General features: G+C 42.8%; 1 protein-coding gene across 1 annotated transcript in view; it reads right to left on the bottom strand.

Annotated features, from left to right (window-relative positions):
• LOC120065562 (RNA-binding protein Raly-like) overlaps positions 1–16,749 on the bottom strand; it is a 36,687-nt gene that overhangs the window by 13,268 nt on the left and 6,670 nt on the right. Inside the window, exons 2-5 of the mRNA XM_039016627.1 lie at positions 13,509–13,581; positions 12,741–12,788; positions 10,606–10,760; positions 10,117–10,233 (exon numbers count right to left, since the gene is read on the bottom strand). Coding sequence (XP_038872555.1) covers positions 10,117–10,233; positions 10,606–10,760; positions 12,741–12,788; positions 13,509–13,581 — 393 coding nt within the window. The remainder of the gene's footprint in view (positions 1–10,116; positions 10,234–10,605; positions 10,761–12,740; positions 12,789–13,508; positions 13,582–16,749) is intronic.

Here is a 16,749-nt window from a genome sequence, read left to right as displayed (position 1 = left end):
TGTGTAGAGGGTGTTCTAAATACTGTAATTGTGAAGTGTGTGTACAGTTTTCTTTTTTTAAAACTTTGTGTGTGGTTTGTGGTGTGTTCACTTATGGCATTAGATCAGTGTTGGCTGCTAACTTGGTCCTTATCTTAAATATTTCACTTCTGTATTTGGAGACATTGGATCAGCATTCTTGTCACGTCTCCTGTTAGTACATTTTATGTAGGGAAGCTAATGATCCATCATGTATGACATTCCTGGGAGTGTGTAAACTTGTATTTTTTACTAGCATAGCATTTTTGTATGTTTTCTATAGTTATGTTCTTGAAAATTTATAAATTTACCAATTCGGCCACTTGGGTACATTTGTGAAAATCGTGAGGGACACCTGGGTGACTTCATACTAAATGTCATGTAGCTTGCTCATTCTTGAAGTTATCAGACAAACTTTGCACATACACTGTTGCCCTCTTGTGGACACCATCTAAATTACATCCAGCTTCCTAGCTGAATGTGTGGCTTTTCTTTTTCATGTTAAAGATGATGCAACAAAAATAGAAAACTTGTGGTTTTTTAATTTTAAAACTTATTTTACTAGGCAAGTCAGTTAAGAACAAATTCTTATTTTCAATGATGGCCTAGGAACAGTGGGTTAACTGCCTTGTTCAGTGGCAGAACGACAGAATTCTACCTTGTCAGTTTGGGGATTTGATCTTGCAACCTTTCGGTTACTAGTCCAACGCTCTAACCACTAGGCTACCTGCCGCCCCTCTAACCACTAGGCTACCTATATTTTACCAGATCTATTGGGTTATGTTCTCCTACATTAATTTTGTGTTTCCATTCAAATGATATCAATAATATGCATATCCTTGCTTCAGGTCCTGAGCTACAGGCAGTTAGATTTGGGTATGTCATTTGAGGCGGAAATTGAAAAGGGCCTGATCCTTAAGAGATTTTTAAACAGCCACCACTAGCACAGAGGGGCAGCTGCCTACCTACAGACTTGATATCATTGGTCACTTTAATTAATGGAACACTAGTCACTTTAATAATGCCACTTTAAGAATGTTTACATATCTCGCATTACTCATCTCATATGTATATACTGTATCCTTTACTATCTATTGCATCTTAGCCGCTCTGTCACTGCTCAACCATTATATTTTATACTTATATATTCTTATCCCATTCCTCTACTAGATTGTGTGTATTAGGTTTGTTGTGGAATTGTTAGATACTGCTGCACTGTCGGATCTAGAAGCATAAGCATTTCGCTACACTCACAATCACATCTGCTAAACATGTGTATGTGACCAATAAAATTTGACGTTGGTTTGGTAGCATAAACTGATATGAGTCTGTTTGTTTGATATCTGAAAAATAGTTAAAATGCTGTCAGTTCCACTTTAAACTTTAGGTCACCGGTTACTTTGTGTGCTAAACAATGGTGGCGTGCTCGGTCCTCCTTTTCCTGTAGTCCACAATCGTCTTCTTAGTCTTGGTTACGTTGAGGGATAGGTTGTTTTTCTGGCACCACATGGCCAGGTCTCTGACCTCCTCCCTGTAGGCTGCCTCGTCGTTGTCGGTGATCAGGCCTACCACTGTTGTGTCGTCTGCAAACTTAATGATGGTGTTGGAGTCGTGCCTGGCCATGCAGTCGTGGGTGAACAGGGAGTACAGGAGGGGACTGACTGAGCACGCACCCCTGTGGAGCTCCAGTGTTGAGGATCAGCGTGGAAGATGTGTTGCTACCTACTCTCACCACCTGGGGGCGGCCTGTCAGGAAGTCCAGGATCCAGTTGCAGAGGGAGGTGTTTAGTCCCAGATCCTTAGCTTAGTGATGAGCTTTGAGCGTACTATGGTGTTGAAAGCTGAGCTGTAGTCAATGAATAGCATTCTCACATAAGTCTTCCTTTTGTTCAGGTGGGAAAGGGCAGTGTGGAGTGCAATAGAGATTGCATCATCTGTGGATCTGTTTGGGCAGTATGCAAATTGGAGTGGGTCTAGGGTTTCTGGGATAATGGTGTTGATGTTAGCCATTACCAACCTTTCAAAGCACTTCATGGCTACAAATGTGAGTGCTACGGGTCAGTAGTCATTTAGGCAGGTTGCCTTTGTGTTCTTGGGCACAGGGACTATGGTGGTCTGCTTGAAACATGTTGGTATTACAGACTCAATCAGGGACATGTTGAAAATGCCAGTGAAGACACTTGCCAGTTGGTCAGCACATGCCCGGAGCACACATCCTGGTAATCCGTCTGGCCACGCAGCCTTGTGTATATTGACCTGTTTAAAGGTCTTACTCACGTCGGCTACAGAGAGCGTGATCACACAGTCGTCCGGAACAGCTGATGCTCTCATGCATGCCTCAGTGTTGCTTGCCTCGAAGCAAGCATAGAAGTGATTTAGCTCGTCTGGTAGGCTCGTGTCACTGGGCAGCTCGCAGCTGTGCTTCCCTTTGTAGTCTGTAATAGTTTGCAAGCCCTGCCACATCCGACGAGCGCCGGAGCCGGTGTAGTATGATTCAAACTTAGCCCTGTATTGACGCTTTGCCTGTTTGATGGTTCGTCGCAGGGCATAGCGTGATTTCTTGTAAGCTTCGGGTCAGAGTCCCGCACCTTGAAAGCGGCAGCTCTACCCTTTAGCTCAGTGCGAATGTTGCCTGTAATCCATGGCTTCTGGTTGGGGTATGTACGTACAGTCACTGTGGGGACGACGTCCTCGATGCACTTATTGATAAAGCCAGTGACTGATGTGGTGTACTCCTCAATGCCATCGGAAGAATCCCGGAACATGTTCCAGTCTGTGATAGCAAAGCAGTCTTGTAGTTTAGCATCTGCTTCATCTGAACACTTTTTTATAGACCGAGTCACTGGTGCTTCTTGCTTTAATTTTTGCTTATAAGCAGGAATCAGGAGGATAGAGTTGTGGTCGGATTTACCAAATGGAGGGCGAGGGAGAGCTTTGTACGCGTCTGTTTGCTTATTTCTTTATACAGCTGACTGAGTGCTGTCTTAGTGCCAGAATCGGTCTGTGGTGGTAAATAAACAGCCACGAAAAGTATAGCTGAGAACTCTCTAGGCAAGTAGTGTGGCCTGCAATTTATCACAATATACTCTACTTCAGGCGAGCAAAATCTAGAGACTTCCTTAGATTTCGTGGACCAGCTGTTGTTTACAAATATGCACAGACCGCCTCCCCCCCTCGTCTTGCCGGAGTGTGCTGTTCTATCTTGCCGGTGCAGCGTATATCCCGCTAGCTGAATATCCATGTCATCATTCAGCCACGATTCCGTGAAACATAGGATATTACAGTTTTTGATGTCCCGTTGGTAGGATATTCGTGATCGTACGTCGTCTAGTTTATTGTCCAATGATTGCATGTTGGCGAGTAGTATTGACGGTAACGGCAGCTTTCCCAGTCACCTTCTCCGGGTCCTGACCAGGCATCCGGCTCTTTGTCCTCTGTACCTGCGTCGCTTCCTCCTGCAAATAACGGGGATGTCGGTCCTGTGGTGTGTTTGGAGAATGTCTTGTGCGTCGTATTTGTTGAAGAAAAAATATTTGTCTAATCCGAGGTGAGTGATTGCTGTCTTGATATCCAGAACTCTTTTTTGCCGTAAGATACGGTTGCAGAAACTTATATACAAAATAACTTACAAATAACGCAAAAACCCCCACATAATAGCACAATTGGTTGGGCGCCCGTAAAACTGCTGCCATTTCTTCCGGCACCATTTTACCTACCAAACCCTCAGGTGTGATGTTCCCAATGTACCGATCCTGTGCAGGTGTTGTTACACGTGGTCTGCCACTGCGAGGACAATCAGCGCTCCGTCCTGTCTCCCTGTAGTGCTGTCTTAGGCGTCTCACAGTACGGACATTGCAATTTATTGCCTTGGCCACATCTGCAGTCCTTACTGAAGAGCTCAGTGACTTTCAATGTGGCACCGTCATAGAATGCCACCTTTCCAACAAGTCAGTTCAACAAATTTCTGCCCTGATAGAGCTTCCCTGGTTAACTGTAAGTGTTGTTATTGTGAAGTGGAAACATCTAGGAGCAACAAAGGCTCAGCTGTGAAGTGGTGGGATTCACCAGCTCACAGAACGGGACCGCCGAGTGCTGAAGCACATAGCGCGTAAAAATCGTCTGTCCTTGGTTGCAACACTCACTATAGAGTTCCAAACTGTCTCTGGAAGCAACGTCAGCACAATAGCTGTTTGTTGGGAGCTTAATGAAATGGGTTTCCATGGTCGAGCAGCCGCACCCAAGCCTAAGATCATCATGCGCAATGCCAAGTGTCGGCTGGAGTGGTGTAAATCTCGCCGCCATTGGACTATGGAGCAGTGGAAACGCGTTCTCTGAAGTGTTGAATCACACTTCACCATCTGGCAGTCTGACGGACGAATCTGGGTTTGGCGGATGCCAGGAAAATACTACTTGCCCCAATACATAGTGCCAACTGTAAAGTATGGTGTAGGAGGAATAATGGCTGTGGCTGTTTTTCATGGTTCGGGAAATATTAACGCTACAGCATACAATGACATTTTAGATGATTCTGTGCTTCCAACTTTGTGGCAAGAGTTTGGGGAAGGCCCTTTCCCCTGTGCACAAAGGGGGGTCCTTACAGAAATGGTTTGTCAAGATCGGTTTGGAAGAACTTGACTGCCCTGCACAGAGCCCTGATTTCAACCCAATCGAACACCTTTGGAATGAATTGGAATGCCGACAGCGAGCCAGGCCTAATCGGCCAAAATCAGTGCCCGACCTCACTAATGCTTTTGTGGCTGAATGGAAGCAAGTCCCCACAGCAATGTTCCAACATCAAGTGGAAAGCCTTCCCAGAAGAGTGGAGGCTGTTATAGCAGCAAAGGGGGGACCAACTCCATATTAATGCCCATTATTTTGGAATGAGATGTTTGATGAGCAGCTGTCCACATACTTTTGGTCATGTGGGGTAGTTAGCTACCACATCATGTTCTTGTCAAACTGTCAACAGAGTAGCTAGCAAGCAACAACACATGCCAAATAAAAGTATAGAAAACCACTTGAGTGCAAATAAATCAGATTTGACCGTTCAGAGACAAGTCGCATGTCCAGGAATCAGATTTGTAACTTATTTCAAACAAATACAAATATCCAAATTTCCATGTGCTTTTTGGCTGTTCCTACTGCAGGAAAAGAACAGATTCGAATCAGATAATGCAAAAAAAAATGTATTTCAGTCACTTCAAACTGCCAAGACTTTAGTCACTATTTCAGGACCAGGGTGTTCTCTGCGTTTCCCTTTTTGTCTGTCCTAGTTAACAGGTTGTTAGACTTGGCCTTACCTGGTGAAACCAGGAAGGAAACGCACATACTTACTTTTTCTCTGAGAATCTTTGTTTACAGGATCTTTGTTCACCTGGCTCTACATCTCTGAAACAACACACTCGCAATGCTATTGTGTATTTTTATGCATTTAGATTCTCCACTCTATTAAACTTTTGAACTGATGATTTTGTTTGATTTGTTTTGCATGATCTAGATCCATCAAACTCAACTCTGAACCTTGAAGCCAGTTCCACTGCATTTTTTCATTGTTTCCTACTAACCAGGGACGGACTTATACCTGGAAAATATACCAGTGAAATTGTCACTCTGTTTATTCTCAAATTAAAACACTGTATACATGGGGCTACAACATCATTAGGATGCAGCCATAACAGGTGATGAATAAATTGTGTGTGATTTGTTTTGTGGAAATGTTATAGCACATATCATATTGGTGTAGGAATTCATACCCAGTCTCTCTTATACATATTTGTCTTTCACCTGAGTCAGTGTAATAACACTTCAATGACAGGTAATATAGCCTACAGTGGTGCTTCCAAACCCTCTCAGGGACCACCAGGGATGTCACATTTTTTGCATCTGTAAACTGGCACACCTGATTCAATTAGTCAACTATCACCAAGCCCTTCCTTGACTAATTGAATCAGGTGTGTCAGTTGTGTCAGTGCTTCAACAAATATGTGAAAGGTCTGATGGTACCAAAGGAGAGGGTTGGAAAGCAATGCCCTATAGTGTAATCTATATGTCCTTTCATAGTAGTGTTATTGTAAGTCTTTAAAACCAGTTGTGGTAATTTTTTTTCATGTCTTATTTTTTCACCCAATAGGTTTCTATTTTTTATGCAAAAAACACCCCTAACAAAACTGAAATATCACACTTACATAAGTATTCAGACCCTTTACTCAGTACTTTGTTGAAGCACATTTGGCAGCAATTACAGCCTTGAATCTTCTTGGGTATGACGCTACAAGCTTGGCACACCTGTATTTGGGGAGTTTATCCCATTCTTCTCTGCAGATCCTCTCAAGCTCTGTCAGGTTGGATGGGGAGCGTCGTGGAACAGCTATTTTCAGGTCTCTCCAGAGATGTTCGATCGGGTTCAAGTCCGGACTCTGGCTGGGCCACTCAAAGACATTCAGAGACTTGTCCCAAAGCCACTCCTGCGTTGTCTTGGCTGTGTGCTTAGGGTCATTGTCTTGTTGGAAGGTGAACCTTCGCCACAGTTTGAGGTCCTGAGGGCTCTGGAGCAGGTTTTCATCAAGGATCTCTCTGTACTTTGCTGCGGTCATCTTTCCCTCCATCCTGACTCGTCTCCCAGTCCCTGCCGCTGAAAAACATCCCCACCGCATGATGCAGCCACCACAATTTGTGGTGGCAGCATCATGTGGTGGTCATTGTAAATAATACTTTTTTTCTTAACTGGCTTGCCTAGTTAAATAAAGGTAAAAAAAATAATATATATATCATAATAATAATATAAAAAAATGGAGCAGACATTTTTTGGTACCCTTCCCCCTCGACACAATCCCGTCTCGGAGCTCTACGGACAATTCCTTCAACCTCATGGCTTGGTTTTTGCTCTGACATGCACTGTCAACGGTGGGACCTTATAGACAGGTGTGTGACTTTCCAAATCAAGTCCAATCAATTGAATTTCCCACAAGTGGACTCAAATCAAGTTGTAGAAACGTCAGGGACGATCAATGGAAACAGGATGCACCTGAGCTCAATTTCAAGTCTCATAGCAAAGGGTCTGAATTTACTTATGTAAATATGGTATGTTTTATTTTTTGAATACATTTACAAAAATTTCAAAAACTTTTCGCTTTGTAATTATAGGGTATTGTGTGTAGATTTAGGAGGAAAACAATTAATTTAATACATTTTACAATAAGGCTGTAACGTAACAAAATGTGGAAAAAGTCAAGGGGTCTGAATACTAGTACAGCAGATGAGTCGCAGATTGAATTCCATTGAAATGAATGGACTTCCACCAGAACACAAAGTTTGATAAAAGCTGTGCGCATGCTGTGTTAGCCTTCTGTCTTACGCATGTCACACTTCTGCCGCACGCATGTCACACTTCTGCCGCAAGGCGGCGACTTTTAGCGAGTGGTCGTTGGCTATTGATAATACAACCAGGTAGAAAATGGGTGATTTCATAGCAAACTGAAGTGTGTATCCCCTTGTAATAGTAGACAGCACTTAGGCAGTAACTGTGAAAGCGTGTTAATTCTCTGCTTTGAGAAAAAGCTGGTGATTTGCGCTCACCTGAGGTTGTGTGGTGGCACCCTCTGGTGGCGTCAGAGAGCCACTTTTATCGAATTAACATGGCCCTGTGTCCCTAGTTTCAAGGGGACAAAGAGTAATATATACTGAACAAAAATATAAATGTAACATGTAAAGTGTTGGTTTCATGAGCTGAAATAAAAGATGCCAGAATTCTATACGCGCAAAAAGCTTCTCAAATCTTGTGCACAAATTTGTTTACATCCCAGTTAGTGAGCATTTCTCCTTTGCCAAGATAATCCATCCACCTGACAAGTGTGGCATATCAAGAAGCTGATTAAACAGCATGCTCATTACACAGGTGCACCTTGTGCTGGGGACAATAAAAGGCCACTAAAATGTGCAGTTGTCACACAATACAATGCCACAGATGTCTCAAGTTTCGAGAGAGCGTGCAATTGGCATGCTGACTGCAGGAATATCCTTTAGAGCTGTTGCCAGAGAATTTAATGTTAATTTCTCTACCATAGCAGCACGTCCAACCGGCCTCACAACCGCGAGCGGTTTGGATAGCTTAAGTGAGCATAGTGTATGAACGCTATAGCCGTGAGGCTAGTGTAGGCATTAGCTAGTTAGCAAGCACCTCGTTAGGCTAGGGTAAGCTATAGCTAGCACAGTGCTAGGCGAAGGGTGCGTTGTTCGACTTCGGTTTAAAGTCTCCCACGACCGTAATGCCGTGAGGCTAAACTGGTCAGTCAAATCAAACGCATGAATGTAGGTTGAACTAAATGAGAGAATGGAGCTTGCCATACTACTGTCTGGGCAGGTAGGCAACTTGTTTCTGAGTTATCTATCCTTTCTTATGCAACTGTATGTGCAGGTAGGAATGCTAGTGTGGTTAGCAACACTATCGACAGGAGCAGAGGTCCTACATTTGGCAATGTTAACCTCACGGTTCCCCTGAGAACAGTTCAGTAGGAAGACAGCCATTTAGTTTTGTTGAGGAGAGCTTCAGGAGAGTAGTGATCTCTTCCACAAGGAAGAGGTGAGAATGACCAGAGGAGGGGGTAGTGGCGCCTTATAAGGAGGCGAGAAGCTCACCTCATTTGCTCACTCAACCGGTCTGCCTCCAACAGATGATGTGCGATTGGTTCTTCGAGCCGTCAGTGATATGCTGAGCAAATCCCAATGGTGAGACATTGATTTGTGTATTTGAATTAGTACGCCTGAGAAAGTAAAGCCATTCTAGAAAACCAGAAAACATTCTCACTTCCCACATGCGCCTTAACCTCTGGGGCTACTTTTGTAGGTTGTACATTAAACATTTCATGTGCTAAAGTCAAGAAACCAGTGAGTCAAGTGAACAAAAATCTGTTTCTGGTATATTTTCTCCACTGTTTCGCAATGTGATTTAATGGGTCCCAAAAAAAGCTTGAGGTATTGCATCTGCTCTCAATAGAACACTTCAACTAGGTACTATTTGTACAGACACATCATTGACAAGTCTACTTGAAAACCAAAAGTCTGTTACACACAGCAGATTAATAACTGACAAACATACATATGATTAGTTAGGACTCAGAGCTGCTCCGTGAAGTAAACCCCTAAACAACTGATCCAAGGTTAGTTGTGTTTCACATCGATATGGTTTGGCTTCAAAATTTAGGAAGGGAATACTGATCCTAAATCTCTGGTTAGAGATTTATGACCTGTGTGTGTGTGTGTGTGTGTTTGAGAGAGAAAGAGAGGAGTACAGCTGGCCCAGCCTACAGGGTCATAAACCCAGTGCGAATGACAGTTCATATAACAGGCCTTCATCCCAAATGGCACCCTATTTCCAATGGGCTCTGGTCAAAAGTAGTGCCTTATATGGTGCCATTTGGGATGCAGGCCAGGACCTCACTGACTCAGCTCCTTTACAGTGTTTGACCCTCACTGTTAACAGTATATGATCTGTGGTCAATTTATTTAGAAAAAGGGCTTATAAAGGTGTCTCTCATTATATGAAAAATAATGTGGGGGCTGTTGGTGCAATAAAGTAGTCTGTGACCAGGATACAGGAGAGAGAAAATAGATTTTCTTCTTTGGTCACACCAAGGAGATAATCAATGGCTGATTGTGTCATTCTGCCACCTACTGGACAGTGGCCATTAGGGGAGGGTGGGAAACTATACAATCTGCATACCAGAGGCAGCCTTGTAATAATAACACAAATTAATTAATATTACACTAATTAAGGTTATTGACTCAGTCTGATTTTCTTGGCTGCTTCTGTAAGAGTTTATATTGGGCCTATCTTGGCCCTTTTTGGGATTGATTATGCTGTATTAAACTGGCCTCAACTCACACTTCAAGTTCTATTTGGCTGCAAGGACCTACCATTATTCACAGTGTTTGGGGCTTCAATTGAGTTCTCTACCCTACTTCCTCTATCCTCCTGTAAAGGTGTTTTCACATATAATTGTTTTACCTTTTGTTGACTCCACCCTGATAAAGAGTGCTCTCTGTAAGGTTGTAGTCTGTAGAGTTATATTTTTCTTGTGGCCTGATGGAGATGGAACTCACCCGCGGCAAAGTGTTTGTCTTCTGTGATTTGTTCCACTCGGCCGAGCAGCGCATCAATGTTGAACTTGATCCGAGTCAGCTCTGATTTGATTACCTGTAGCTCGTTGGATTTTACCGCTGAGCTCAACAGACAACACCAGAATAGAGATATAAAGAGAGAGAGAGGGGGGGGGGGCAGCAAAGAAGAGTCATTTAAGTTTGAGATCCACCCAGACATTCATTGCAGCATGGATCCGAATCAAGAGAAGATTGCTGTATATGGTAACAACACTGCAAAGCGCGATTGCTCAAAACAATGACATGTACTCGTCCCAACAAATGATATCCAATCATCTTAGAATGTACTGTTTAAAAGCAAATATACAATTGTAGATGAAAAGAGATTGCTATGGATTCGTTCAAGTTCAACCGAGCCATTTTAGTTCAGAGCTTTGCTTGAAGACGTCTTATTGGGTAAATTGTTGATATAAAGCGCCTGCAGGAACTTACACTTCTGCTTGGTGCTGCTAGGGAGGAGTGATGAGCGTGCCAACAGCTTGGCGGGCAAATACTTGACCTGACGCACCAGGGGCATGGCCACGTGAGGCCACTTAACTGGCACTATGCGAGGCACTGGCGACACTCTGCTCCTGTACTCAAACAGCCTACAGAGGGAAAGAGAGAGGGTACACAGCCTTTGGTGGATGGATATTGATCATGTACATTTCTGTATTGCGTTATGACAGTACAGAGGTAACAGTCCTTAATTCTTTAAAATTCATGCCGTTGGGGCGGGGGGTTCTAAACTGACATTGAATTGTTTTTAGATGGTTATACTATAGACTTAGAATTCCTTTAGGTATCCCAAAAATATTTTACAATTATTTTATAAAATATTGAATTTGGCCTTTACTACAGACCAGAGAAACACATTGAATAACACATTCATAAATGGCAAAAAAGACAGTCAAGAAATGAAAAACAAGATTTTGAAGTGTTTGTCCTATATCTACGAGATATAAGAAAGCTCAGGAAATATAAATCTAGATTTTTTTTTGTACGTATTTAATCCCTTTTTTTGGGTAGGCACAAAACTACCTTCATACTTCCATACATTTTTTAAAACCGGTACCGGTTACCTTCAGACGGGTTCCGTGACACTTGTGACGGTCATAAAGCCAAACCGAGAACACCTTCGTGTTTTGAGAAACTTCCCTTTCCACATCGGGGTCACATAAGTTTAGCTCAAATAGTTTGGACGCTACAAACAGAAGTTGGCACGTTGACGGTACCGACTTCAGACAAGTCCCCTGACACTTGTGAAGTTTGTTAAGCAAAACGGAGACCACCGTGGTGTTCGTGAGAGTCTCCCCTTTCCATAATAGTTTTTTAGGTCAAACTGTTCCGACGCTACAGGCGTTTTCATGAGAAAGACCGATTTTCGGCGGAAGTGCAACATTGGCGGATAAAGTGGATTGAACGCAAAAAAATATCTCTAGCTTGAACTGACGGATTTTGATGGGGATTTTTTTTATTATGTTACCTAGATTAATGCACCAGTGCACCAATCGACTCTAGGGTGTTAAAAAGGTATTGACATGCCTGAAACATTGAAAGGGCCAACTGAGGTAAAGCACTACCTTCTTACACGTATCTACAGTACCATGGACTGGGGGTGTTGAATACATCTTATGGAGTTTGAGATTATTATATTGCCTTTAAGGGGTATGTGTGTCCATTGTTCAGTAGAAAAATAAACCTACCTCTGAAAAGGATTTAGAGGAAACTATTCCGCGATGAGCTTTCTCTGGTGTGTTGTGAATGAAATACAGTAAGAGGCTGAGGCTATTGCCTCGGCTTCAAAGCGATATCTGCCGTCCAGACAGAGAGCAAGTTTGTTGGTTGCGTCAGCGGCTCCATGAAGACTAGGGGTTTTGAAGATCACTTGAAAGCAGAAGGGCGATTAAATTATTGGGTGTATCTCTCTGTAATATATTGATCCCAGTCAAAGGCAGCCTCTGACAGCCGTAACTCAGATTTGGACATCACAGAGAGGGTATAAATAAACTCCTCTGGATGGCTGAAATATGTTCCTCATCTGGATATTATGTTCAGACATCTGCGAACACAGGCATCCAGCGGAGAGCATCAGCGGGGCTTCTATAGCCACTGTAATGGGGACGGCCAAGAGAGGAGGCGGACACTGCCAAAGTTTGCTCGGCACAGGCCGTGTTGTGAAACAAAAGCTTGACTTAACAGCTGGGTGAGCGTTACTTATGGGAACAAGTTTTGACATCTTTCAGTAATGATGAGTTGAGAATAAAAGGCAACAACATCTTCCACTGCTCAGAAAAAAAGTCCCATGAAAGTAAATATATAGTTTATAGTCTTTGATCAATGACATTAATGGTTTGCACCCTCACAAAATAAATTAATTGTGTCTGTATGACTGCATTATAATGCCATCACTGACTGTTTTTTTAGAGATTGCAAAACGATTAATGTCACTGATGAAAGAATATGATCTCTTTATTTACTTTACTGTGAATGTTTGCCATTGCACAATTATTCTTTCTTTCTCATTGCTGGATGATGTGCAATGTAGAGTTACACCAAAAGCGTATTTACAGGTGTAATCGACTCACCTGTCATAGAATTCATCTCTGTAGTAGTCATTATCAAAGTCATAGCCACTGAAAGAAACAAAAACATATCTAGACAACATTATAATGTTCTGGAATGACAATGAGCATCAATAGTCTCCTTAGTTCCCAAATTCCTCTCCTTCATGTGCACTGACCTCAGATAAAAAGACAGGTCAAAGCAGTACGGCAAAAATCCCACTATCAAGTTCTATCAGATCGGTGTAGAAGAAGGATAGGAAATGAGTAAAGGAATTATCAGCAACTATTGAGACTTGAGATTGACCCCTTATTCCTGCCCCCTCCTTTCCATGAAGCCTTAATAGTCCAAATGTGTGTGCATACGTACAGCAGTGTTCTAGAATATTGAACTGTTGGCTTTCATACTTTTCAAATTCTCAGCGCAGCTCAAGCAATTTCTCCAACTGTCAACACATTCAAATTAATAGAGCTGGTTGGGAATTGTGGGGAGGTACGCAGAGCCACATAGCTATGTCACAACAGAATGGCGGACTATTGCGGCTCTGCGTCTGTGCACATGATTTACGCTTTACACCTTATAGAGTACACTCAGAAAAAAAGGTGCAATCTAGAACCTAAAAGGGTTCTTCAACTGTCCCAATAGGAGAACCCTTTGAAGAACACTTGTTGGTTCCGTTTTGGGTTCATGTAGAACACTTTCCACAGAGGGTTCTACATGGAACCCAAAATGGTTCTACATGGAACCAAAAAGTTTTTTTACCTAGAACCAAAAAGGGTTCTCCTATGTACCTGTAGAGACCAGCGGCAGACCTCTTCAGTCCTTTGGGTCTGTTGGGCTTGGGCTCACCCGCCATGTTGATCTCTGAGGAAGAACAAAGAATGTTACAGAGAAATTTAGAGAAATTGAGTAAAAAGGGGAAAGTGTCACAAGTCTCATCTATATCAACCTTGCCGTCTGGGTCTGTTGGGCATGGGTTCCCCCGCCATGTTGATATCTGAGGAGGAGTGGAGAAAGGGGGTGTTACAGAGAAATAGAGAGATTCATTTTGTATCAATCTCTCAATTATCTAACGCTCCCTTCACTTAAAATATACAGTGCATTTGGAAAGTATTCAGACCTCTTGAATTTTGTTACGTTACAGCTTTATTCTAAAAAGTGATTAAATAATGACATAATGACAAAGCAAAAACAGATTAACTAATTTTAGCACATTTATAAAAAAGACTGAAATATTACATTTACGTAAATATTCAGACAGGGCAAGGAAACCCATATTTAGTTCACCGAAATTGCAAAATTATCTCTTTAATAACAGATGATGAGGGTGATGGTATACATCAAATATGGGTTTCCTTACCCTGTAAGCAGTCTATGGACAACATAAGACAAAGCAGTGGTTTTGTTTACCTGGACACGGTCTCCAAATGCTTATTTTTTTGCGTTCGTGGAACAAATCCAATACAAGCCCTGATATTAGCTTTTGGAGACAGTTGTCAGATAAACAAACTCAAAGCATGGATTGCTGTCATACCTTGTCCATAGACTACTTACAGAAACCAATATGTCATTTTGTAATTTTGGGTGAACTTTAATATTACAATACTTAATATTACATCAAACATAGACAATATGAGAAGGATATGAGGTTTATGTTACAGGTGTTAGTGCTGCAGTATTATGTCTGACATTTTGGGGGTCAGGTAAAGGTGAATCAACATGAAGGGCCCAATGGAAACACACTACATAACACGAATATCTGGACCACACCCTTTGATCGCTGCATTGAACTGAGCCATAACACAAAAGGGAGGCCATAAGGGAAGGGAAGCTGATTCTAGATCTGTCCAGTGCCTCGCCACAACAGGGGAAAATGAAAGCCTGACAACAACCCTAATGTTTGTGCAGACCTACCTACCATCTCCACCAGAGGGAGGTGTTAAACCATGATACACCTCTCTCTGCCTACTGAAAGTATTCTCTTTATCCACATGTTGTTATGTTACGGTCTGAATTTAAAATACGTTAACATTTAGATGTGTCACTGGCTTACACATAATACCCCATAATGTCAAAGTGGAATACTCTTTGTAGACATATGTAGACTTATTTTTACAAATTAATTAAAAATGAAAAGCTGAAATGTCATAAAGTCAAAAAGTATTCAACCCCTTTGTTATGGCAAGCCTAAATAAGTTCAGGAGTAAACATTTGCTTAACAAGCCACATAAGTTGCATGGACTCTGTGTGCAATAGTGTTTTAACATGATTTTTTTAATGACCACCTCAGCTCTGTTCCCAACATATACAATTATCTGTCAGTCAAGCAATGAATTTCACACGCAGATTCAACCACAAAGACCAGGGAGGTTTTCCAATGCCTCGCAAAGGGCACCTACTGGTGGATGGGTAAAAATGAACTATCCCTTTGAGCACAGTGAAGTTATTAATTACACTTTGGACGGTGTATCCGTACACCCAGTCACTTCAAATATAGTGTATTCGGAAAGTATTCAGACCTCTTGAATTTTGTGACGTTACAGCCTTATTCTAAAAAGTGATTAAATACCCCATAATGACAAAGCAAAAACAGGTTAAGAAATTTTAGCACATTTATAAAAAATACTGAAATATTACATTTACATAAGTATTCAGACTCTTTACTCAGTACTTTGAAGAAGCACTTTGGCAGCGATTACAGCCTTGAGTCTTCTTTGATATGACGCTACAAGCTTGGCACACCTGTATTTGGGGAATTTCTCCCATTCTCCTCTGCAGATCCTCTCAAGCTCTATAAGGTTGTGTAACCGATGTGAAATTGCTAGCTAGTTAGCGGGGTGCGCACTAATAGCGTTTGAATCGGTGACGTCACTCGCTCTGAGACCTTGAAGTAGTTGTTCCCCTTGCTCTGCAAGGGCCGCGGCTTTTGTGGAGCGATGGGTAATGATGCTTCTTGGGAGTCAGTTGTTGATGTGTGCAGAGGGTCCCTGGTTCGAGCCCAGGTAGGGGCGAGGAGAGGGATGGAAGCTATATGGTTACATTGATGCTGTTGACCCGGATCACTGGTTGCTGTGGAAAAGGAGGAGGTCAAAAGGGGGGTGAGTGTAACAAATGTGAAATGCCTAGCTAATTAGCGGGGTGCGTGCTAATAGCATTTCAATCGGTGATGTCACTCGCTCTGAGACCTTGAAGTAGTTGTTCCCCTTGCTCTGCAAGGGCCGCGGCTTTTGTGGAGCGATGGGTAACGATGCTTTGTGGGAGTCAGTTGCTGATGTGTGCAGAGGGTCCCTGGTTTGAGCCCAGGTAGAGGCGAGGAGAAGGACGGAAGCTACACTGTTACAGTTGGATGGGGAGCGTTGCTGCACAGCCATTTTTAGGTCTCTGCAGAGATGTTGGATCGGGTTGTAGTCTGTGCTCTGGCTGGGCCACTCAAGGACAGTCAGAGACCTGTCCCGAAGCCACTTCTGCTTTGTCTAGGCTGTGTGCTTAGGGTCGTTGTCCTGTTGGAAGGTGAACCTTCAGCACAATCTGAGGTCCTGAGCGCTCTGGAACAGGTTTATCATTAATGATCTCTCTGTATTTCGCTCCGTTCATCTTTTCCTCAATCGTGATTAGTCTCCCAGTCCCTGCTGCTGAAAAACTCCCCACAGCATGATGCTGCCACCGCCATGTTTCACCGTTGGGATGCTGCCAGGTTTCCTCAAGACATGACGCTTGGCATTCAGGCCAAAGAGTTCAATCTTGGTTTCATCAGACCAGAGAATTTTGATTCTCATGGTCTGAGAGTCTTTAGGTCCCTTTTGGCAAACTCCAAGCAGGCTGTCTTATGCCTTTTACTGAGGAGTGGCTTTTGTCTGACCACTCTACCATAAAGGCCTAATTGGTGGAGTGCTGCAGAGATGGTTGTCTTTCTGGAAGGTTCTCCCATCTCTACAGAGGAACAGTGGAGCTCTGTCAGAGTGACCGTCGGGTTCTTGGTCACGTCACGTTCTTGGTCACCAAGGCCCTTCTCCCCTGATTGCTCAGTTTGGC

Source organism: Salvelinus namaycush, chromosome 20 (assembly GCF_016432855.1).
Source record: "Salvelinus namaycush isolate Seneca chromosome 20, SaNama_1.0, whole genome shotgun sequence".
NCBI classification, from domain to species: Eukaryota; Metazoa; Chordata; class Actinopteri; order Salmoniformes; family Salmonidae; genus Salvelinus; species Salvelinus namaycush.
Note: the sequence above shows the minus strand (reverse complement) of the source record. Positions and strands in the feature narration are given on the sequence as shown.